This window comes from Coenobita brevimanus, chromosome 110 (genome assembly GCF_032717465.1).
Source record: "Coenobita brevimanus isolate Jiangsu-jjx chromosome 110, ASM3271746v2, whole genome shotgun sequence".
Classification (NCBI taxonomy): Eukaryota; Metazoa; Arthropoda; class Malacostraca; order Decapoda; family Coenobitidae; genus Coenobita; species Coenobita brevimanus.
Window position 1 is genome coordinate 4,374,784 of NC_137063.1, and position 26,029 is coordinate 4,400,812.

Consider the following 26,029-nt stretch of genomic DNA (forward strand, 5'->3'; position numbering starts at 1 on the left):
TTTGTAACGCCATAGTTCTTCTACACTAAGTTGGCCCGGATTTTCGTCCTTTATACCTTATTTGCGCAGCTCAGTGGCAGAAAATGACAGTGGAACGGCTCTACATCTTGTCCATTGCATCTCTTCGTCACTGCCATCATAGTCAACCGTTCATCTACTGCTACCACTTGCCACCGTAGTTTAGCGTTCATCTACTACTACTCGCCATCATAGTCTAGCATTCATCTATTGCTACATCTCAGCATTCGAGAAGGGGGCGATGGCAATTATAGGCCAAGCAGGAGTAAACAGAGCGTATCCATGAATCTCGCAGATACACGTACGAGAGGAGCGATGATTGGCCAAGAGATTTCCCGCCCACGCTCAAACTCGGCGCCGTTGATCTCCCAAATCCTTTACCACGAAGCTCATACCGCGCTCTAATAAGTCCCTGGAGCTCCTCTTTATCCTCTCTTTGCCCACCTGACGGTTCCCTTCTTCTGTGTCACTTTCTTTGCTTTGGAAATGTTCGTGTAGATTCTTTAGTGTTCTGGAGTTGATGTATGGTAGCTTAGTCTCTCTCTCTCTCTCTCTGTCTCTCTCTCTCTCTCTCTCTCTCTCTCTCAGTGTGTTTGTGTGTGTGTGTGTGTGTGTGTGTGTGTGTGTGTGTGTGTGAGAGAGAGAGAGAGAGAGAGGGTGGGGGGAGAGTGAGACTGTGCGTTTTTTTTGGTTTGTGTGTTTGTGTTTATGTGCGTTTCTGGTCTTCACATCGATATAAAAAAAGTGAGTTTTACGCCAGGTACCCCTTTTTTGGATAAGGGCTAAGGCGTTGCCCCTGGGTAGAGGACTTTGGTTTGGAGCGTGTAGCATTTTATGACCGGATGCCCTTCCTGATGTCTACCAATGACCCTTGGGTGGATTCGATCCTCCGACCCTTCGGTCAGAGCAGAGCGCTCTAACCCACATCGATATACACAAAGAAATAAGTCGCTATGAAGATGTTGTTTGTGTCGTCCTCTACATTATATATTCCCTCTACCATCAGACGATTTTATTCAGCTTAGAGATTATTTCAGCAGGATACGGTTATGTGCTCTCCCCATTCCGACCTCCCACCTCATCCTCGGTCTCCCTGTCCATCCATCATTCACTCACACTCTCCTATAATTTTTTCCCATCTCCCGTAACTGGTCCATTCTCACAATTTGAAAACCGTTTCTTGGTTGCCTGAAATCCGGTGTCTTAGTTATGACGTGGAATTGGGTCTCCTTGGTTACTAGTCAAACTGATCCTTCAACCTGACTACTCATGGCCATCAACTGAGCTGACATATGACGTAGGAATGAGTCTCCTTGGTTACTAGTCAAGCTGATCCTTCAATCTGACTACACTTGGCCGTCAACTGAGCTGACATATGACTTAGGAATGAGTCTTCTTGGTTACTAGTCAAATTGATCCTTCAGTCTGACTACACTTGGCCATCATTTAAGCTGATAGGGTCCTGCGATCTTCGTCAGGATTGAACAAACTCGCCATAGTCAATATCATACCTTCCATTTGCTCCACGTATCCAGATTTTCTCAGGGTGCTCCTCCACTTTCCACCACAACCACATTAGCACCACAAGTCTCTCGAACTTCTTCATTCGTCTCTCTGTCTCTCCACGTAACGTTCCGCGCTTCCCTCATACATCTCATTTCCACCCTTTCACGCTTGACTTCTGTCCTTCCAGCATTGCCTGAGTTTCCCTTCCATGCGTTACTTGGGAGATGAAAATAATGAAGATACCGTCATGCAGCGATTTCTTTCCTAGCATGGTCACCTTCCTATTCTTTTCCACGGCCCTCGATGTAATCCCTGCACCGTCCCTTCCCCGCTGTACCCTTTCTCGCATTACATCCTTTAAACTACTTGAAGGCCCCCACGTTTTTCAATTCCTGATCATTCCACCTCACAATACAATGGTTTCACTCATTTCAAAAGCCATAACCTACTTTTTGCCACGTCCACTCTCAGTTCCTTCTCTAACACACACTGCCAGACTCACTCATCAAGTCTTGCCGCTCCTGCTTAACAGAATCTTGAAAAAAAAAAAAAAATAGTACCGGCAGTTTCCACACACACACACACACACACACACACACACACACACACACACACACACACACACACACACACACACACACACACACACACACACACACACACACACACACACACACACACACACACACACACACACACACACACATCCTTGCCTCTCTAATTAGAGACACTCCAACATCCACTGCCCTGCCTTGTATTTCTTTCAAAGTACCATCCATAAACATTCTGAAAAACCACGGAGACATGACATTCACCTATTCCTCTCACTCACTCACTTCATTTTCCTCATTCATCGCCGTCCTTGCATCCTCACACACACTCTTAACAGCATTCAGCATTTCCCATCAGTTCCATGTATCCTTGGCACTTCCTACATTCTTGTTGGTCATCTCTGTCGTATGCTTTCTCCAGATCAATAAAGGAAGCATGCAACTGTTTTTTCTACATATATTTCAATTGCAGATCTCAAAGAATAGGTCTGATTTACTTACCGCCTCCCCTTCTTAAAACCCGTTGTTCCTTTCTTGCCATTCCCTCGATACTCCCCCCGCTCTGGTCAAAATTATCGTCCAATATATCTTTTCTACTGCTGTAAGGAGAAAAAAAACATCTATTATTACCACACACGCCTCTTTCCTCTTTTACTATTGCGGACTCTATTATCGATCCAGCTCCTTACGATACATAAAGGGAGAGTGAACAGTAACTTTTGAAACTTAGGGATGCGCTCTTTGGAACGAAGCAAACGTGTCAGGATAATGTGTAAGAGTGTCATAATTATTCGTCTTAAAAGTAGAGCCATATTCCGGACCCCAGCTGTACCTGACATCCAATTCTTTTTTACTCTTCCATCCATCATAGACAAGACAAGAGGCACATTTTCCAGATCCGTTCAGTCAGCATTTCCCCTTCCCATATTGCAACACTATACCACACACTTCACAAATTCCTGGTGATTTTTCCATTTTGTCTCGCCACAGAATCTCGCACACTTCTGTCCTTCCTCTCCACACATGCGTCAATATTCTTTCTTGCAAATCTCCACTTTCTGGTCACTTCATTCTTCGTCGGAGTATGTGTGATGTTATCCATACAATCCTTGACCCAACTGATTCACCATCCATCCATCCATTGCCAGACGCCTCAATCCCGTTTGGGGTGGCCACAAACAAATCGCCTCCAAGTCGCCCTGTCCCCCGCCATTTCACTGCCCTGCTCCCAACTCACCCCCCTCTCTCATATACCTCTCCACCCCATCCCACCATCTCATCCTCGGCCTCCCCCTCCCTCTTCCCCCCTCCACCTCACTCACATACACTCTCTTCGTCAGTCTTTCACCCTCCATCCTCTCCACATGGCCAAACCACCTCTTTGTTCCTCATAACGCTTCCTATCACATCCACATCAACACCACAACGCTCCTTTATATCCTCATTCGTCAGCCTGTCTCTCCATGTGACTCCACAGGCTCCTCTTAAATAACTCATTTCCACCGCTCTCACTCTTGACTTGTGTCCTTCCAACAACGTCCAAGCTTCACTTCCGTACGTTAGAGTTGGTATCACAATACTGTCATGTAGTAACTTTTTCACTTCCATGCTCACTTCCCTGTTTCTTATCACTGCTTTCAAAGAACCAGCAACCTTTCTTCCCTGCTTAACCCTTTCAAGCACTTCACCCTCCAAACCTCCATCCTTACTCATCACACTACCCAAGTACTTAAACGTACTCACATTTTCCAATTCCTCACTATCCAACCTCGCTGTACATTTACTGACTTCACCTCTCTCAAAGACCATCACTTTACTCTTCCCTACATTCACCTTTAGATTCCGTTTCTTACACACTCTCTCAAACTCATCCACCAAGCCTTGCAGCTCCCCTTCGTCTTCACTCAACAACACAGTATGGTACCATCTGCAAACAACAGTACAGGGAGTTTCCAAACACTATCCTGTCTCACCAGGGCCACTCCAGCATCCACTACCCTACCTTGTACCTCTTTTATTACCCCATCCATGTACGCTTCCTGATATTCACCTGTCATTTCTTACACACGGCATTGCATACAGACTCACTCACCCTTCTCTGCTATATCACTTTCTCACTCATCCACTCCAACACCCACACCAGTCCACATACCCTGGCCTAGGCGCGAGCAGTGACGATAAAAGCCTTGTTAGTGCCTTGATAGCGAGTGGAGTATAAGAACGCGAATAAGACTTCCTCTGGGGTTTGCATGAGGCGGGGGAAGGAAGGGAGAAGGAACTTGGGAAGGCACGTTGTCGTCTAGCTGGTGGTGGTGGTGGTGGTGAAAGATTAGCCCGGTGTTACCTGGGATTCACGCCTCACTTATATTTCTTCACTTATTCTTCTGACTTTACCCTCTATATCTTTCCCTGTGCCTGCCTCGTGTGCACTGATTCCCTCTTTCCTGTTACTTTTTTTTTTCTTCTTTCGTAGGCATTCTTTGATTTTTTTACATTTTCACATTTCCTTTACGTGACTGGCATTTCCCCACGTATTCCTCACCTCTCTCTCTCTCTCTCTCTCTCTCTCTCTCTCTCTCTCTCTCTCTCTCTCTCTCTCTCTCTCCTTATTTCATGTACAAGGTAGGGCAGTTGTAGCTGATCTGACGTATAGCAGAGTCAGTGGTATGAGGTGTCGCAGGTGTGGTGGGTTGGCAGTGATGTGTTGTGATGCAGGGTGTGTTGGCAGTGGTGTTTTGTGGTGCAGGGATGGTGTGTTGGCAGTGGTGTGTTGTGGTCCAGGGGCAACACAACACACCACTGCCAACCCACCACACCTGCATCACAACACACCACTGCCAACCCACCACCCCTGCACCACAACACACCACTGCCAACCCACCACCCCTGCACCACGACACACCACTGCCAACCCACCACCCTACACCACAACACACCACTGCCAACCCACCACCCTGCACCACAACACACCACTGCCAACCCACCACCCCTGCACCACAACACACCACTGCCAACCCACCACCCCTGCATCACAACACACCACTGCCAACCCACCACCCCTGTACGAGCCACAACACACCACTGCCAACCCACCACCCCTGCATCACAACACACCATTACCAACCCATCACCCCTGCACCACAACACACCACAACCTTACCACTTCATTTTTGTATCTGGTACGCTCATTCATTCTTCCTTGTTTATACTGCCCACGTCAAAGTCCTGTAGGAAGTTGTCGCATTAGAGTGTCTTTGGAAGTTTTTTTTTTATTATTATTATTATCAGAAGCCACAAACACTGAACTGACAGCTGGTCTTGTAATCCTTGACAGGGTGAGGCAGAGAATGTGCTGTCTAGTTACTGTTATTCTGTCCTGTCTACTCCGTCAGGCGTTAGTGACGTCACATATCACTGTCACCGATAAGCTGATGAAAGAAGTTGCCGCCACTGTTGCTGAGCTGACGTGAGGAGAGGGGCGCTGACGACAGTGGCGGTGTGGGTGGGGGTGGGATGAGAGTTGGAGTGGGGGTGAGGGGAAGGGGGTGAGGGGTGGAGTGAGGGTGGGGAGGTAACGTGGTCTTAAGTCACTAACATGTATCGTATTGGCTTCCTACCTTTACTATGGCCTCCTGTCGTGTCTGCCTCTCAGATTGTATAATGCTTCAGTGTCTGCGTCAGTCAGTATGTGGGCCACTGCGGGACCGGACCTCCTTGCAGGGAGACGGATAGCCAGAATTTACTCTTCCTCATGTTGGCCAAGTACGGAACCGAAAGTCGTGTTTTTAGTGGGGAGAGTGGATGATGTGTTGTACGATTTTTGCTTACGTATCAGAAACTACATTTGTCGTCTGTATTAATTGTCAGGAAGTGAATATATCAGGAAAAATGACATATTACCACCAGCCTCACGTAATGTTGGCCACGGATGGATTGGAAAGCAGATCATTGCTAGACTAGTATCAATATTTCAGTGTTATGTAGTGTATAGTGTAGTGCAGCGCAGTGTAAGACAACGTAGTGTAGCGTAGTGTAGTTAGAGTAATATAGTATAGTGCAGTGTTGTGTAGAATAGTATAATGGGTAGTGTAGGGTAGTATAGAGTAGTGTAATGTAGTGTAGTGTAATGCCAGGCCCCACATAGGGATAACAGTGACCACCTTCCCGACAAACACACACAATAGCTCTTTCACCTTAACTTGATCCAGATTTTCGTCCGTTTGCAATTTATGTAGTTCAGTGACAAGAACAAAAAAAAAAAAGCACCAGCTCCACATCTTTTCCGTAGCACTTCTTCGTGACTGGCATCCTATTCTAGTGTTAAATCTCTTGCTAACAGTGTAGAGGGTAGTGTAGGCCAAGTTAAGGTGAAGAGAGTATAGCTTGGGTCCTGTAGCCTGGAGTATGCTTTTATTATTGCTATTTTCTTCCCCACACTTTAATCTACCCTTAATTTGGAAAACCTACTTTATTTCTTTTCTTCTGATTTAGCCATTGTCTTGAAAATCCTGTGTCTTGCACCCAGCGACCCTGCAAAGAGTTTACGTCTGCAGTCACACAGCTTAACCCTTTACAGCCTGACGGGTTGCATTTGGGATGGCAGAGGGAGTGAATAGGGACTGTATAGCAAACGAGACGGCAACCTAGACGGGGTGGCAGGGAGGCGATTTGTTTGTGGCTACTTTTTCCGGGATTAACGACTCTGACTATAGTTATATGATGAATATTCGTTGACTATCCCTCGCCAACACTCTATCCTGTATTTCATCTCATTCCAATAAGTCAGAAAATATCCATCCTTCACATACTTTTCTGTGTCATTCATTTTGCTATTACAGTCTGCAGGGAAGTGTAGGAGATCTGCTTGTGATAGTATTTAGCGTACCTTCCTTCGCCTACATGCTGATGGTCGCGAGGTCATTAGATCCACTCGGTACGGCCTCCTCTTCATTTAACCTTCGATAACAGTTCCCAGACATGTTAAATTTGTCCCTGTTAAGCGGTAAAGGGTTAACTCAGTATCTCATGGGCACTGTCTATGGAGATGGTGTGGCTGCCTCATCTGTTATCATTGCTTCTCGTACCTCAGTAATTCTCAAAGATCTTATCAAATCCTCGCCAGGCTGATTTTCTCCTTCGACGCGGGAACGATATTATTATTATTATTATTATTATTATTAACAGCCGTGATTGCGAAGCTGGTGTTATTTTCAATTTTGTGTGTGTGTGTACTGAACACATTTCGTGATATTTTCCACTCACTAAATTCTGTTATGCAAAATTGTTAATGTAACCAACTTCAGTAATCAATAACGTGGTCCTAAGTTTTATTATTATTATTATTATTATCATTATTATTATCAGTAGTGGAGATGAGACTGTTGAGGAATGTATATGGAGTACAGAGGGTGGATTGGATACGAAATAGTGTGATTCGTGAAAGATGCGGAGTGAGCAAGTCTGTGGACACCACAATCGAAGAGTGTTCTGAGATGGTATGGTCATGTGGAAAGAATGGATAACAATAGAGTGGTGAAAAAGGTATATCTGAGCGAATTTGAAGGAGGGAGGAGACGAGGTGGGCCAAGGAGAAGGTGGAGAGATATGATGGATGAGTGTTTGAGGAAGAGAGGTTTGGAAGTCGGTGTGGCTAGGGAACTGACAAGAGATCGAGCTGGCTGGATGAATGTTGTGAGGAGAAATGCATGATCAGGGATTTTGGCACCCCTTGTGAGCATGGCAGCGTCCGGATTGACTCAACCGGATACGTTTGTGTGAAGTTGCAGAATGTAGTGAGTGTTTTTTGGCGTATCCGGTAGAGCCAGGATTCCGGGGGCTTGAATGATGAGTGAATGGAAGTGTGGCCTATTTGGATTGGGCAAGTTTGTGCTATCTGGACATTGCTACTCCTCACCTTGCCGTTGGGTGGGAAAGGAGGTCCGGATGATGATGATGATTATTATTATTAAAATTTTCTACATCCCTGAGTGAATTTTTCTTGTTTTTGTTAATATTCGTATTATTCTTTCCGCTTAAAAAATAACTGGCCATGACTCGGAAGCTCTTTGACCTACACTCTAGAGCCTTCAAACTTAGCCAGGTTAATCGCCCCGCTGGTGGCTTCTTGTGGCCAAATATGACGGCAGTGTATCCACCAGATCACCGGATATTATTGAGAATGTGAAAAAATTGAATCGGAACGCTGTCGGAAACCGCTTAAATTAGCAAGCTGAAATTTTACTGCACTATAGCCTTAACCCGCCCCATCCCGACCACTTTTCCACCACTGACTCCCCCCAATCCTGACCATTTTAGGAAAAATTTATTTTTGGCTCAAACCTTCGCTTTTGGTGAGAAACATCGAAAATTCATAGAGAAATTGCTCACCTGAGGTTTAAAATACTCATTACAGGTAGGAGAGCCTCCTTACCTTACTGGGTTTTCTATCAGGCTGGCACCAAAGAAAACGAGTTCTATGGGAGGATAACTATTTCACACCACTCATAAACGGTATTTATTTATTTACTGTTAAGAATTTATATGTAGTACAAGAGTATATTGGTTTTCAAGCAGTAATATAGGCATTATAAGCATTGTTTCACTCACTAATACCTGACCTTTTTTTGCCACATTACCTGATCATCATTTCTAACTGTTTCTTCCTCTAATGCTATGTAAAGTTTGTCCTCCACATTGTCATTGATTGGGGAATCACTCTGGCCCTGAATTTCGTACCGTGGCATGACATGGCTATACTGGCCAGGTCACTGATAACAGGTGAATTGCTGAGACAATGGCATGCAGGGGGGGGGGGAGGTCATGCTGGGTAAGGCATTGTCCCTGCCTGGCATCTTGTTGAGGAAGGTGTCACGTGTATACGTACCAAAAATGACTCGCGAAAATTGAAAATTGTGCAAATTAGGGACCTTGCAATTTTTTCGCGTTTATGTACGTCGATGGGATTGGCAGTGACAAAACGTGTGGACGTAAAAGAACGTCGACGGGACGCCGCGGGTTAAGGCGCCGCATTGCCGAAAGGAGTATGGTTGCAGTCGGTTAATTATTCACTGAGATCGCCTGGGGTCAAAAATTGGGACTTTTCCGGAGATTCCTGATGTCACCAGATTTTCCATGAAGAACTAAAGCTAGAGCCGCTGAACTTGGTGGACTTAGGTTGTGATGACCTAAGGTGACATGCACAAGATCAGTGGCCTTGTCCTCAAGGTCCCTTTATAGCTCGGCTTATATTAAGGAAGGGCTGTGGGAAGTTTTTCTTTATCAAAATTTTTCTTGGACAATTTTACGGTGTTCTAGTTATTATTATTATTATTATTATTATTATTAATTTGATGATGATGATGATGATGATGATGATGATGATGATGATTATTATTATAGGTAGTAGGTGGGGACCCTCACCATCCACGCACTCGATGTAGTGCTGCTTTGGGTGTCTGCGCTTTCCTCTCTTCTGTCGTTCTTTCCTTCATTCTTTCCTCTTCTGCCTACGGGTGACTTTACACTCCCTCTTCTGTCGTTCTTCCTTCACGCTTTTCTCTTCCTTCTGTCTGTGGGTGACTCTGCACTGAGTGACAAGCCAAATGGTTTCCTGTACACCAGGAAACCATTTACTTCGCTGGGTGGTAACCATATAACCAAATTACGGCGCCTGGTGGTTTAGTGGGTAGTCAAGGCTCTCCAGTCGGATTGAGCCTGTGTAGGTTTATATCTTAGGGATGGTTGAGGTTTATTGCTCACGTAATGCCACTCAGGGATGAGTGAGACTGGTCACTCTCGTTCTAAATGCCAACACCAACTTGCCTAGCCCCGGGCTCTTACGCTTCTCATGGGGCGGCATAGGATTGAATGACGGACGGATTATTATTATTATTATTATTATTATTATTATTATTATTATTATTATTTGTGGTAGGTGGTGGCGACCGTCATCCACTCACTTGATGTGGTGCTGCCTACTTCCTTAGCTTTTATCATTCTTTTTCTGTGCCTGCCCTCCTCTCTTCCTATTTCTCCCATCTTTCCTGTCACTTCTTGTTGCTTTTCTTTCCTTTACAGGTGGCTTTACATTGAGTGACAAGCCAAATGGTTTCCTGTAAGCCAAGAAACCATTTACAACGCTGGGTGGTAACCATATAACCAAACCATACGTGCTCCCTACGTGTCAACAAGTGGGTTGGTGGAGGGTTGGTGCCCCTCCCTGTAAAACAACTAACTCAGTGTCAAATGGCCACCCTTTACGGGATTATAGTGTCTGGCAATAGATAGATAGATAGATTATTTTTATTATTATTATTATTATTATTATTATTATTATTGTTATTATTATTATTATTAGATTATGGCGTCTGGCAATAGATAGATAGATAGATTATGTGGCAGGGAAGGTATATGGATGAAATATTATAAAGTAAGAGAGATATCAGAAGTCCTAGTGAGTGACGAACAAGGTCGCTTTAGGAGTGGCAGAGGATGTGTGGATCAAATATTTGCTGTGAGACAGATAGTAGAGAAGGCTTGTGAGAAGGACCATAAGGTGTTGATGGCATTTATGGACCTGGAAAAAGCATACGACAAAGTGGACATAGAAAGATTGTGGAAAGTTTTGAGTATGTAGGGTGTAGATGGTAAGCTGCTAGGTGCCGTCAAGAGTTTTGTGATGGTAGTGAAGCATGTGTAAGGGTTAATGGGCATCTAAATGAATGGTTCGCGATCGGTGTGGGCGGGCGACAAGGTTGTGTGATGTCCCCATGGTTGTTCAGTATATATATATATATGTGTGTGTGTGTGTGTGTAGATGGGGTGATGAGAGAAGTAAGAACACGAGTAATGGAGAGGGGGATGGCGTTGGTAATGAATGGTGATGGATGGAGTATATCAACTTTGTTGTAAGCTGATGATGCAGTACTGCTTGCAAGTACCGGACAAGAACTTGGTAGGCTAGTGCAGAGTTTTGCTAATGTCTGTGAGCGTCGTGCCTTGAGATTAAATGTAGAAAAGAGTAAAAAGTGATGGTTATTGAGAGAGAAGGTGACTCCCAGTGCGAGGTTATTGTGAAGGGAGAGAGACTGGAATTGGTGAGAGAGTTCAAATACCTGGTTACAACGATAGAAAAGAGAGGAAAATGTTTAAAAGAAGTGGAAAGTAGAGTGACACAAGGAAGGAAAGTAACTGGTGCAATGAAGGCCTTGATGAGAAACAGAGGCTTGAGTGTTGCAACTGCTCGAGGCTTACATGAATAGTGCCAACTTTAACATTTGGATGTGAGACTATGGTGTGGCATGAAAATGAAAAAAGTCAAGAGTGAGAGCAGTGGAGATGGGACTGTTGAGGAATGAATATGGAGTAGAGGGTGGATAGGATACGAAATAATGTGATTCGTGAAAGTTGTGGAGTGAGGAAGTCTGTGGACACCAGAATCGAAGAGAGTGTACTGAGATGGTATGGTTACCAGGTATGTGGGGAGAATGGATAACAGTTGAGTGGTGAGTAAGGTATATCTGAGCAAATTTGAAGGAGGGAGGAGGTGAGGTAGGCCAAGGAGAAGGTGGAGGGGTTACTGACAAGAGATCGAGCTGGCTGGATGAATATTGTGAGGAGAAGCGCATGATCAGGGATTTGGCACCCCTTTTTTAAGGTGAGTGCGTCAGGATTGACTCTATCGGATACGTATATGTGAAGCTACAGAACGTGGCGAATGTTTTTGGCGTATCAGATAGACCCAGGATTCCGGGAGCTTCAGTGGTGAGCGAATGGAAGCGTGGCCCATTGGACTGGGCAAATTTATCTGGACATTGCTACTCCTAAGCCTGCCCTAGCGTGGGAAAGGATGTCCGGATGATGATGATGATGATGATGATGATTATTATTATTGTTTAGTGGTAGGTGGTGGCGACCATCATCCACTCACTTGATGTAGTGCTGCCGACTTCTTCCTTAGCCTTTATCATTCTTTTTCTGTACCTGCCCTCCTCTCTTCCTATTTCTCCCATCTTTCCTGTCACTTCTTGTTGCTTTTCTTTCCTTTACAGGTGGCTTTACATTGAGTGACAAGCCAAATGGTTTCCTGTAAGCCAAGAAACCATTTACAACGCTGGGTGGTAACCATATAACCAAACCATACGTGCTCCCTACGTGTCAACAAGTGGGTTGGTGGAGGGTTAGTGCCCCTCCCCGTAAAACAAATAACTCAAAGTCAAATGGCCATCCCATACGGGATTATGGCCCTGGCAATAGATAGATAGATAGATTATTTTTGTTACTACTACTGCGACTATTACTATTACTATTACTTTTACTATTATTCTTCGTATTATTATTATTATAATTTTTATTATTATTATTATTATTATTATTATTATTACTACTACTACTACTACTACTACTACTACTACTACTACTGATGATGATGATGATGCTACTACTACTACTGCTATTACTACCACCACAACTGCTACTACTACAAGTACTACTACTACTACTACTACTATTATTATTATTATTTTTATTATTATTATTATTATTATTATTATTAAAAGCTGCACAGTCTGTGAAGTTCTTATTGATATTGTAGATTTTTTTTTTTTTTTTTTTTTGGGGGGGGGGGAAGGGAAGATCGAGAAGGCTGGCATCCCACGACCGTTCGAGATTTAGACTTGAAATATTCAGGAGTGATGTATCTTGGTTACGGGCTAATGTTGGCACAAAAAAAAATTCCCAGGACTAGCGGCTTCTGTTATTTTTTTCAATTTTTGCCCTCCTGCAGCAAAAACTATTGGCTCGAATGGTTTACAAATGCTCCAGTGTGTAGTCGTCAGCATATACTAGTGCACCTGGGTATTGATACTTAGATCCAGCAAATACTTTCTGAGATATTGAGGAAAATCAAAATGGCCGCTTCATGCCTAAAAGTGCTAAGTCGGAAAGTATTTGGCCGATTTTGACCAAACTCGGTGGGAATGTAGTGGGTCAGGAGTGAACATGATCTGCATAGTATGAATGACCTTGACCTTGATCTCGAGGTCACGGGTCAAAATCCGTAAAACTTTTGAGTCACAGCAAAGGTCACTTAATATTAGGTCTACAGTGATAACAAAAGTATTTTCGTTTGGATGTGGAGTTCTTTGACTATGGCTTCAGTAACTTCAGAATTCCAGTTATTATTATTATTATTATTATTATTATTATTATTGTTGTTATTATTATTATTATTATTATTATTCGTTGAGGTTATTTCCCGGGGTAATGGCAGCTAAGAGGTGCTTTATGAGACGGTGTGGATTATCACTGGCGATTTATCTGGCCAGCAGGCTCTATAGTGGTGATGAAGGGGCCATTCTCTCTCTCTCTCTCTCTCTCTCTCTCTCTCTGTCTATCTATATGTCACACACACACACACACACACACACACAGTTAATATATAATGAGTCTAAATGCGTCTCTCTCCCCCCCCCCAGGACCCAGTGGAAGCTAGAGGTTACCCAGAACAGGAGAACAGAGGAGAACAAGAAGAACAAGAGACAGTAACAAGAGAAGGAGAAGAAAGCGAGAGGAATTAAGAACATCAAGGAGAATGATAGTGTAGAAGTGAGATTTTGAGAAACCAGTAGGACATAACAAAAGAACAAGGTAAATAACACAGTTGAGGATCCACAGAACACCATAACAAGTGACCAGGCAAGGAGAACAAGGGAGAACTTTAAGGTGGAAGAAATTTTGATACGAGAACAGGAAATAAAAGCAGAGATAAAATAAATAAAAAACCCACAAACAATAGTATAGTTAGAAAGTAAATATATGAAAGAGAGAGATATATAAAAGTACAAGTGAATTAAAGGAAAGAAAGGAACACACCAGTAAAGGAGAAACGACCTGCAAGGAAGTGAGAGGGAAAAATAAAGAGAAAAGAGGAAGTAAAGGAGGAAAGCGAAGAAGGAAACGAGATAAAAACACAGTAAAGAAGGAAAGAACCAGACGAGTAAATATATATATGAAGTAGAGAGACTATTATAAGAGGCAAGAATATAACAACATATAAAGGAAAAGTTGAATAAAGAAAAGTGTAAGCCAGGAGAAAACAGTGAAAACGTGAAAACAAGGAAAGAGAAGACTGGGTAGGAAAGAGGGAAGGTGGAAAGAAGAAGAAAAAACTAAATTTCTCTCTGATACGGAAATAGGACAATAAGAAAATACTGCAGGAAGACGAACATTGATTAGAAAGGAAGAAGAAGAATAAAAGATATATAAGACAATTGCTTGTAATTAAAGAAAGGGGAAAATAACAGTAAGAAAATTAATAAAAACACTACTCAGTTGTTAGACAAAATAAGGAATTACAAGAAAACCAACAGTGACACGAGAAGTGAGTTGGGCGAAAGGAAACAGACAGTGCTTATAAAAGGAAGAAAATTAAATAATCTTGAAATAATAGAGTGGTTAGAGAAGGCAGAATATAAAAAGACACGAGAAGGGGAACAGTAGACAGTGTTTAGAGAGAAGGACAAAGCAGAAAATACATTAACAGTAAAAAAAGATCAACCAAAGACCCTCAAGATGCCACGAGCCAGGTGTAGCGACGAACTGAGCGCCATCCACTCCACAGCCACGCGCAAGGATGACAGGTAGGTGGATAAGTGGATGGATGGATGAATGAGTGGATAGAATAGCAGGGTACAGTCACGAACAAAAGTAGATCCACACTTCCACTGCGTCTTCATATGTTTGGCATGCCCCTTACTTCCTGAGGCATTATTCAAACAGCCATCGATAGACAGAGAAAACAGACAAACATACCAACCCTCTCTCAGCTTAAGAATATTAGCCAGCAGAGGGAAGTGCCAAGTAGAGGAGAAAATATACTAGATGAACATTGTCTCAAACTGTACGCTCCTACAAAAAAAAAACATCTCAAACTCCTGCGCACGATGGATGTGGAAATAGACGAAATAGGATGTGCAGTCTCGAAATAATATGAATGCCTGATTTAAAAGAGGTCAGAGTGTATGTCATTGCATTCGTATATACAGTAGTGGCCCAGAATTTTTCGCTGAAACAGATAATGTGGTGCTGTACAACCCAGAGAGACGCCTTCAGGTTCTTCGTATATTTCCAAACTGCATGATGGTTACCAGCGTTCGCGAAGATTTTGGTGTGTGTATATATGTATTCCACAGCTGTATGCAGGGAAGACAGGCCGATGGGTGTGTGAGAAGAGGAGTGTGAGTGGATTGATTGACAGGGTTGACTTACCTAGTATCTTTTAACTACACCTCATATCCTCTTCTCCACAAGATACCGCCATCATTTTCTTCCTGACTCGTCCAGACTTTATTTCTTCAGGACTGTGACTTTTTTTTCTTTTTAAATCTTCCGGCATTTTCTTTACTGAGTGGTTACATAGTCTTCATAAATTTCTCAACTACTAGAACACTGTCCTAAGCTGAATAAACTGTCTGAAGCAGCAGGATTTGGTATAAAACGCGTCCCCTTATCGAAGGTGTCCGTGTTTATATCTGGGATCGTGCCAGATAGATAGATAGATAGACAAATAGATACAGATATGCTTTACATAGAATAACTCCAGGTGAGATTTTTATACTTCTCCGTCTTTCCAGTCCTTTGACCCCTAACAAGAACGTCTTCATCAATTTCTTTCAACTCCTTCCCTACCCAGACAAGATGCTCTGCTCCATCTTCCTCTGATAACACAAAAATCTTCTCTCGCATTCTTGACACCGCGTTCTCTTCAGCTTATCCTTTCTGGCACCTCTTATCAATTTTTTTCCACATCACACCGTAATTAGTTTGCATCATATTTGTCTTGTTTATTAATATTGACATCAATTCATACGTAACACGCGGATCGGTATTAACGTCATATAGAGAGATAAACTGGATCTCACGCGGCAAATTATTAACACGTCATGAAAAGAAATAAAATTGTAAGAGGGAGATACCAGACTGACTACGACCCTTCTTAGAATGACATTTAGGCCTGCGTTTCGTCTGTTACAGAGGCTGCCAGGCACCTCTTCCTTACCGAGTTATATTCACATTACGGCTTATCATTGTTGTGTTTTATTTATTACCTCTGCCAACGAAGTTGGAGGAGGTTATGTATTCACCTGTGTTTGTCTGTCAGTCTGTTTGTCCAGATGATATATCCAAAAGTTCTCGATGAATTTCAATAAAATTTTGTGGAAGGGTGGACCATGGGCCAAGGAAGAAGTGATTAAAGTTGGGGAAGGATCCGGATCCTTTTTCATGGCAGTGGCATTGGCGGAGGTATGCTCTCTCTGAGTGCTTTGTAGATTACTTCTGCGATCAGTATATAGGATCTGTATATAGAGCTTCTCATCCACTCGTGTGTTCCATGGACGGCTCGGTCAAGGTTATCGACGTCTACCCTGTATTTATTCTTCATACCCGACACCCACTGCCTCACCAAACCCACACCCGCAGACTGAACACGTCGCTGCAGCACATAAAATACCACCAGTACAGTTTCAAGTAGAGTATAAATAACAAGAATTTTCCTGCAACATACCATATACAAAAAAAGAATAGTAACGAAGAAGTGCTACTGGAGTCTGCTTAAAGGACGAGAGTGTCACCTTGGCCCATATTTTCGTCAGTTAAAGGAGCCCCCTAACACCTCTCCCTCACTAACTTATTCTGTATCGGGTGTGGTAATTTTCTCGTATACGTTATTTATGCGGCCATCATCGGTATTAACAAAATTTAGATAATTTACAAAAGCAGATTTAAAATGCAAAGAACTGTCACAAAATGGGTTCTCAGATTCAGGAATTTCAGTTGTGGAGAAAGATTGGAAAGATTTATTTTACCTGCCTCGTAAAAGAAGTAGAAGTAGTAGTAGTAGTAGTAGTAGTAGTAAAAGAGGAAGAAGAGGAAATGGTTGTAGTAGTAGTAGTAGCAGAAGAGGAAGTAGTGGTAGTAGTAGTAGTAGTAGTAGCAGTAGTAGTTGTTGTTGTTGTTGTTGTTGAAGAAAAAAAGAAGAAAAATATTAGATATGATTTAGTACAAGTGTGTAGGAGAGACGGTATTGACAAGGACCACAAAATACACACAAAATACATAACACATACAAAGAGAAGGGAAAGACGATGCAGCCAAAAATTACGTAAATTAAAGAGATGATAAAAATGTAAGGAAGTAATTTTTTTTAACAGGAACTAAATTTTGGAACCAGGTAATACAGAAAATGAATTTGTTGGATATTTAAAAGTATTCAAATGTTCAAAGACAGGTTTTAAAATGTTGCTGTATCAGATGACGGGATGGTACGTGACAGAGTTGTAAAAAGGAAATTAGGTGAGAAAAGGTGGTGAGGAATACACACACACACACACACACACACACACACACACACACACACACACACACACACACACACACACACACACACACACACACACACACACACACCAACTTCCCCCGCATCCCATACCTGTACAACACCTGTCAGACGCTTCACACACCATCTCTCCATCATTTGCATTGTCCAACTTCGAAATGCCACACGTACACACATAGACGCGCCTACCCACGTGTGTGTGTGTGTGTGTGTGTGTGTGTGTGTGTGTGTGTGTGTGTGTGTGCGTGCGAACAAAATTACTCAGTTTTAATCCGATTTTAGCCAAACTTGGTGGAATGAGTAACAGTTAGCCAAGGAGTTCACGCGTTGATCTTGAGAACAATATGGAAAAGGTCATAGCATAAGGTCATATTTAAACACAATGGGGTAAACATTAAGAAGCCTTTATTCGATTTAGACCAAACTTGGGGAACGGGTTGAGGGCAAGACAGGAACTTGGGGATTCGATTGTGTGGAGAGTCAGTGGAAGGTTAAGGTTACAGGGCAAGGTTTAAGGTCAGGGTCATAAGGTAAGGTCAGCTGAAGGAGTTTGGGTGGAAAGGTTAAGGGTCAGGCAAGCATGAAGCACGGTGATTCGATTTTAAGAAGTTTCAGTCAAAAGTCTAGGTCACTCTCACCCTACATCTCAAAGCTCCCCACACCTACCTCTCACCCTACATCTCAAAGCTCCCCACACCCACCTCCCACCCTACATCTCAAAGCTCCCCACACCTACCTCTCACCTTACATCTCAAAGCTCCCCACACCTACCTCTCACCCTACATCTCAAAGCTCCCCACACCTACCTCTCACCTTACATCTCAAAGCTCCCCACACCTACCTCTCACCCTACATCTCAAAGCTCCCCACACCTACCTCTCACCCTACATCTCAAAGCTCCCCACACCTACCTCTCACCCTACATCCCCCCCAAAGCTCACCACACCTCCTACACACACACACACACACACACACACACACACACACACACACACACACACACACACACACTACTTGTCTGCCTCGTCCTGTCCAAAACTCCACTCTCTTGTATACATTTTTCCTTCCACCCATCTCTCTCTCTCTCTCTCTCTCTCTCTCTCTCTCTCTCTCTCTCTCTCTCTCTCTCTCTCTCTCTCTCTCTCTCTCTCAGCAACACCCCCTCACTTCCACTTTAACTCTGATAAAGATCGCCAATGACGGTAGGTGGAGCGGGGGAGGCATCACGGCGAGAGAGAGAGAGAGAGAGAGAGAGAGAGAGAGAGAGAGAGAGAGAGAACAGGGTATGGGAAAGGTGAAGAATGAGAGAAGGGAGGAAGGAAGAGAGATTGACAGAGTGACAGACTACACACAGAGATTGAGAGGGAGGGAGAGGGGACGGGGAGAGGGAGAGGAAGTGGAGATGGAGGAGGAGAAAGAATTGAGAGGGAGGGGGGGAGGGGAGTGAATGGGGAGGAGGAGGGGGTCATAGAGGGGAGGGAGAAGGGGAGGGGGAGAGCGAGGAAGAGAGAAGAATGAGATGGATGGGTGGAAAGGAGAGAGAGAGAGAGAGAGGGAGAAAAAAAAATGCCTCTGTTTTATATATATTAACCACACGTGTCCTTGAGACAAACAGGTAATTTTCCAAGTCCAAATCTTCCCTTAGAACAAAACCGGCGGGACTAATGTTACAACCAGGTCCCTAATTGTACTCCTGGGTGAACAAGGGCAAGGGGGGAACATACTGCGTCTGCCAGTCTGATCGGCCCATTAATCAGACTCGGGTTCTTCCAGGTACGTGCTAAATGTGCTAACCAATACACCGTGGGAGGCGAGGGACAGGCGTGGGGGTGAATAAGGGGGAGGAGAGAGAATGGAAGGGGATGGAGGTAGGGAGGAAGGGAGAGAGAAGGAGAGGGAAGGAAAACTAGAAAGTGAGGAAAAAGGAGGAAGTGAGGGACTGGAAGAGGTATAGAGGGAAGGAGAGAGAGAGAGGGAGAGAGAGATAGAGAGATTGACAGGGCAAGACAGAAGTGGGTTTGTGGGTCTCTACTACACTACTATTCCTGGCAGGAGAGAGAGAGAACTGTGTGTGTGTGTGTGTGTGTGTATGTGTGTGTGTGTGTGTGTGTGTGTGTGTGTGTGTGTGTGTGTGTTGTAGGATGTACGTGCTGTAATAACATAAGGGTGGAGTAAAATCACCTGGTAGCTGACTTGACTCAGCACCCTCAGGCGGGGGACTCGGCCTTAATAGCACAAAATATGAATTGGGACCGTCTCTCTCTCTCTCTCTCTCTCTCTCTCTCTCTCTCTCACACACACACACACACACACACACACACACACACACACACACACACACACACACACACCACTGGACCTCTGTCTGACGGGTTTTTCAATTACATTCCCACCAGATCATTTTATTCAACAATTTTATTCAAGTTGTTTCTGAAGCCCCAAGTTCATCTAAATGTGAACCCAGTGGACTGCAGGCTGAAATTCCCCCTTCTGCAGCCTACCATCGTCCTTTCGGGGGATAGGAAGGGAGCTGAGGGACGTTCATATAACCAGTCAGCTCCACGGCCCGGCTATATCAGTGTCACCACGCGAAGGTCTCTCCACACTCTAGCAGTGAAGGAATTAGTGCTGCAACAAAGCTCTCCAATTAAATAGTCTTTCCTAAGCTGAATAAAATCGTCTGGAGGTAAGAAGTGTGAAGAAAAAACTAAATATAAAGATATTATTGTTGTGGGAATTACGAGCAACAGAAAGATTACGAGAGAGAAAATTCATCAGCTTTTCCCCATTCCTCTTCATCCTACGCTTGTCAGTCTTCCTTCTCTCTCTCTCTCTCTCTCTCTTTCAAAATAAAAACCCCCAAGACAAATAGCCTCCATAATTACGCCTTCGACCTAGTGCAGCCAAAACAAAGCTCTTGAAATCACGAGAACAGTGACTGTGTTGATGGGTGGACTGGGCTGGTGGTGGTGGTGGTGGTGGTGGTGGTGGTGCTGGTTTCTGGGTGGTTGGTGTCAGAGTTACATAGATACACAGACCACACAGGCACTACGGTCCCTGGCTGTGGTTCGGTCTTCATGCTGTTACTCTGTGTGTAATTCGTATATTCTTGTCACAGAGGTACGAGAGAGAGAGAGAGAGATTAGCTAGTATGGTAAAAAAAGATGCTATGAAAGGGCTGATAAATTCTCAAGCGGCATTTGCTCACAGTATTAGAAATATCTGGAAATAATTCTCTCTAGGTTACCATCCTTCATCCCTAACCTTGACATCCTTGGGTCCTAATCTTGGCATCCTTCTGTCCTAACTTTGACATCCTTTTCTCCTAATCTTGGCATCCCTCTGTCCTACTCTTGTTATCCTTCGGTCCTAACCTCGGCATCCTTCGGTCCTAATCTTGGCATCATTCGGTCCTAACCTCGGCATCCTTCGGTCCTAATCTTGGCATCATTCGGTCCTAACCTCGGCATCCTTCGGTCCTAATCTTGGCATCATTCGGTCCTAACCTCGGCGTCCTTCGGTCCTAATCTTGGCATCATTCGGTCCTAACCTCGGCATCCTTCGGTCCTAATCTTGACATCCTACGTCTTAGCCCAGGATTTTTTCGGTGGACTGGAGGTGTTCCCTTATTTTTTGGAGAAACAAAATAGAGAAACACATCATCGTGTTTCTTTTTTTTTTTTTTCTTTTTTTTTTTCTAGATATGAGACAGTTTCATCCACTCGTTATTTCAGGCACGATTTTTCCTCCCGTAGTAACTAGTGGGTGGGGGCTCCAGTCATCCACTCACTCGATGTAGTGCTGTCTTTAGGTGACTAGATCGAGTAACAAGCCAGATGAAACCCAGGAAGCCACTTACTACGCTGAGTGGTAACCATAACGCCGCCTGGTGGTCTAGTGTGTTAAGGTGCTTCAGCGGGATGGATACTGTAAGTGTTTCCATCTGAGGCGTAGCTGAGGAATGTTGCTCACATAATACCGCTTGGGGGCGAGTGAGGCTGGTCACACTCACCTAAAATGTCGGGACTAAGTAGCCTAGCCTCGAGAACCTACGCATCTGTTTCGAAAAAGGAGGATTGGGGGATGAATGGATGGATAGTAATTAATAAGGCAGTGATTGAAAAAGGGCAATGATAATGACTTTGTTGATATGTTTAGCGGATAGGAATGGATATGTGACAGCTGTGAGTATGTAGTGACCACGTTCTGTATTAAATGGTCTGGTGGGTATGCATTTCTGTAGTTTAATTAAGGCCTCCAGTATACACTATATCACACCACACCACACCACACTAATCCACACCAAACCACACCACACCACACCACGCCACTCCACCCAAGCACACCACATCAAATACCCCAAATTTCACCACACCACACCACACGACGCGCCCTAAAAAGCTGAAACAATCGGGAAAAAATCTATATGAATTTCCCCTGCCTCTGCAACCCGCCATAACTTGCACCAGTAAATAAGAGAATATTTATAATGGGTTTTCACGGCCTCTGTCTACGGCCCAGCGCCCTCTATAAACCGCGTTCGACCCACTGCACGCGACTGTGGCTGTGGCTTTGCGTGTGTGTGTGTGTGTGTGTGTGTGTGTGTGTGTGTGTGTGTGTGTGTGTGTGTGTGTGTGTGTGACTTAACGTAAACCCCTGTATCTATTTTTTTTTTTACCTATAAATCTCTAGGTCGAAAAATCCATCGCAAGGTAACTATGCCAAAAAAAAAAAAATAATAATAATAATAATAATCATACTAGCAAAAATAAAACCAAAAGTAAACTAAATTAAAAAAAAAAAATCATGTGTTAAGGGCTTGACCACTTCACCTCGATGACCTATTTATTTATTTATTTATTTTATTTATTGTTAATTATAGACGATTTTGTGTAACTTCCGGTGAGACGTCTTGTACGGAGGAGGGAAGTGGATCCGCTCTCTCTCTCTCTCTCTCTCTCTCTCTCTCTCTCTCTCCAGCCCGACGCCCTAATCCGGCAAAGGGTGGCCGCAGACAAAACGCCTCCAAGTCGCTCTGTCACCCACCATTTGACTACCCTCCCCCCAACTCACCCCCCCCTCCCTCATATACCTCTCAACTCCATCCCTTCACCTCATCCTCGGTCTATCTCCCCTCTCCCTCCCTCCACCTCACCTACATACACCCTCTTAGTCAGTCTTTCATTCTCCATTCCTTTCACATGTCCAAACCACCTCAGTGTATTTCTCTTAATCTTCTCAACGACATCCACATCCACCCCACAACGTTCCTTCTCTCTGAAATTGAAAAAAATCGAACCAGAAAGATTGTATTAAATGGGTTTGACACTTCACCCCGATGACGCAATTCTCCTTTTTGTTATAACTGCCCATGGATGATTTTTATTATTATTATTATTATTATTATTATTATTATTATTCCTCCTCCTCCTCCTCCTCCTCCTCCTCCTGCTCCTCCTCCTTCTCCTCCTCCTCCTCCTCCTCCTCCTCCTCCTCCTCCTCCTCCTCCTCTTCATCATCATCATCATCATCATCACTATTATTATTATTATTATTATTATTATTATTATTATTATTATTATATTTTACTTTGGGGGGAAGTGTCTGTAGTTCTTTCACCTTAACTTGGCAGATTTTCATCCTTTTGCAGCTTATTTCACGTAGCTCGGTGGCAGGAGACGATAATGCTACGGCTCTCCATCCTTTGCATAGCACTTCTTCGTGACTAGCACCATATTCCAGTGCTAATCCGTCGTTAAATCTCAGCATTCAAGATGGAGAGGTGGCAATTTTGGGCCAAGTTAGAGTGAAAAGAGAATAGTCACGAAGAAGTGTATGAAGGCAATCTAACGTTATAAAGATCCCTAACCCCATTCATCTCAGTGGTTTAGCCAGATTGGGGGACTGATTTGACTAGTAACCAAGGAGACTCATTCCTACCCTCACACCTATGGCTCGTCGACTTTCACACAACCGCGGCTTAGTATCCAAAATGGCGAGATTGACCCAGTTCCGTCAGGTGAAGCCAAATTAACTAATCCCTCCTTAGGCTCGAGAAATCCTACCTGAGTGTAATCCTATTGTGGGTAGCAGGATTTTAAAGTTCGTGCTCGGTGTGAAGGGGTTAAGGGCCGTTTTATGATAGGCCGGTTCTTAACACTTCTTCCTTGGCGATTCATTTTGTACAGCGCACCTTTGTTTTGGATGAGACGCCTTTATATTGCACCTTTCCACTGCACCTTTATGTTACACCTTTATATTACACCTTTATATTGCACCTTTATATTACACATTTACCGTTATATTACACCTTTATATTACACCTTTTTATACTTTATCTGACGGAACTGGGCAAATCACAGCTACATTACCAGCGTCACGGTTGTATGAAAATTGACGAGGCTTCCTGATGGGGTAGGAATGCGTCTCCTTGGTTACTACTCAAAACACCCCCCCAGTCTGACTCAACCTGGCCATCAACTGAACTGGAAGGGGTCGGTGTCATTTGTCAGGGCCCTTTGGTACACTGCCTTGGTGTGGTGTGGTGTGGAGGGGTAATTTTGCGTGGTGTGGTGTGGTGTGGTGTAGTGTAGGAGGGTAATTTTGCGTGGTGTGGTGCAGGAGGGTAATTTTCCGTGGTGTGGTGTGGTGTGGGAGGGTATGTTTGTGTGGTGTACTGTGGTCTTGATAAACCCACATAAGTCTACGGGAGTGAAGCACCTCGCGTCCGAGAAATAATCAGTGAGACAGGCGAACAGAACCTCTCGTAGATGTGCTTCCGCGTAAAAAATAAATAAATAAATAAATAATAATAATAATAAACTCGCTCTTATACTGCCATGTGTCCGTTGGTTCGTGTCATGACCCCGTTTTCATTGACCACGGTTTCGGACGCAGCTGATACGCTTGGAATTTGGCGGGAAAATCGGATTGCGTGATTGGCTGGGTTTTGGCGCCATAATTGTTGTTGTTCCGATGGCGCCAGGGATTGTTTATTTTATTTTATTTATTGATTGTTTTTACTTTTTTCTGGGTAAACAAACGAGGAGTAAGTTTGTTATTTTATCTGTGGGATTTCTTGTATTCTTGTTCTTGGAGAAAGTTTTGATATATTCCAGCTTCACAGATCCCCTCCCCGCCCCACCGCCTGTCACCATCAAAGCCCATCCCGCCCGCTACTGTCCATCACCTCACTTTTTTTTTCCTTCTTTCCACTTCCTTTGAATTATCTGTCTGTCCATCTGTCTATCTTTCTCCTGTCTATCTCTCTATCGCTTTCTATTGCCAGATGCCTTAATTCAGCAATGGGCAGCCACAAACAAATCACCTCCAATTCTCCCTGTTCTCTGTCATTTTGTCTACTTTTCCTCCAAGTCACACCTCCCTCTCTCAATCTCCATTCCGTCCCTCCATCTCATCCTTGGCCTCCCCTCCTCCTCCTCCTCCTCTCCACCATCCTCTCACCCACATACACTCTTCTAGTCAGTCTGTTTCACCATCCTTACACCGAATGAGGTTAAAAATGACCATCAACACGCCTTACAGTGAGAGGACGTATCTTTTAGTGTATTCCTGCTTAACACACAATTTTACACAGTTTTTAAAAGACGTAGAGGATAGATAGTAAAATTGATGCTCTCTCTAGATGATGTTGTTTGGTTTACGAGAAGCTTAGATGTTAGTAATGATCTCTAGTAAGCTTTTTATTCCTGTGGCGACCTACCTGTGTATAGTTTGGCTACTTTCAGAGCAGATTATTGTTATTATTATTATTATTATTGTTGTTGTTGTTGTTGTTGTTGTTATTATTATTATTATTATTATTATTATTATTATTATTATTATTTAGAATTCTCGCCATCAAGGGGTAGAATGGATGAGCAGACGCAGCGTATGAGGGAGGATGGCGTAGGAGGAATAGGGATCGTTAATGAGTAGGGACCGAGTGACATCCCCTGGTGGTGGTCAGTAGGGTAGAGGAGTGAACTACTGTCTGAATGGTTGTGGGTTCGATTCTATGCAGGGAAATTCGTCTATACAGTCTATTGATTTCCAAGACTCATCAGCATTTCGTAAAAGCATCCCCGTCTTCAGTGAGAGATCCGTAGCATGTATTCAGTATGGACGGTGGGCCTTATCGCCTAAGTGGTGACATGTAAAGGTGCGTGGCGTGTACGAGGGAATGGATTGAGTATGTGCTCAGAGTCAGACACACAGAAGAAGAAGACGAAGAGGAGGAAAAGGAAGAAGAAGAGGAAGAAAAGGAGGAGGAGGAGGAAGGAGAAGGAGGAGAAGAAGAGGAAGGAGGAGAAGAAGAGGAGAAGGAGGAGAGAAAGAAATCATCGGAACCAGACAAGATATAAACAGAAACATCAAACAAGCATACAGGTCCTCGGGAGATGCGGGAGCGTCAGGGCCGGAATATGGGGCGTCGCGTGAGTCTACGGAAGTGAAGTGCCTGGCGTCCGAAAATCATTAGTAAGGGACCAAATCGCGCAGAATGTTCTCCTAGAAGAAAATGGCCGCCGCTAACTATACTAAGATGCTGTTAAGTATCTGA

The 26,029-nt window shown here is 43.8% G+C and overlaps 1 protein-coding gene across 1 annotated transcript in view; it reads left to right on the top strand.

Moving 5' to 3' along the window:
* The first annotated feature begins 14,565 nt into the window (after positions 1–14,565).
* The window catches only part of Hdc (histidine decarboxylase), a 92,383-nt gene continuing 80,919 nt past the window's right edge, over positions 14,566–26,029 (top strand). Inside the window, exon 1 of the mRNA XM_080286141.1 lies at positions 14,566–14,713. Coding sequence (XP_080142267.1) covers positions 14,646–14,713 — 68 coding nt within the window. The 5' untranslated portion in view covers positions 14,566–14,645. The remainder of the gene's footprint in view (positions 14,714–26,029) is intronic.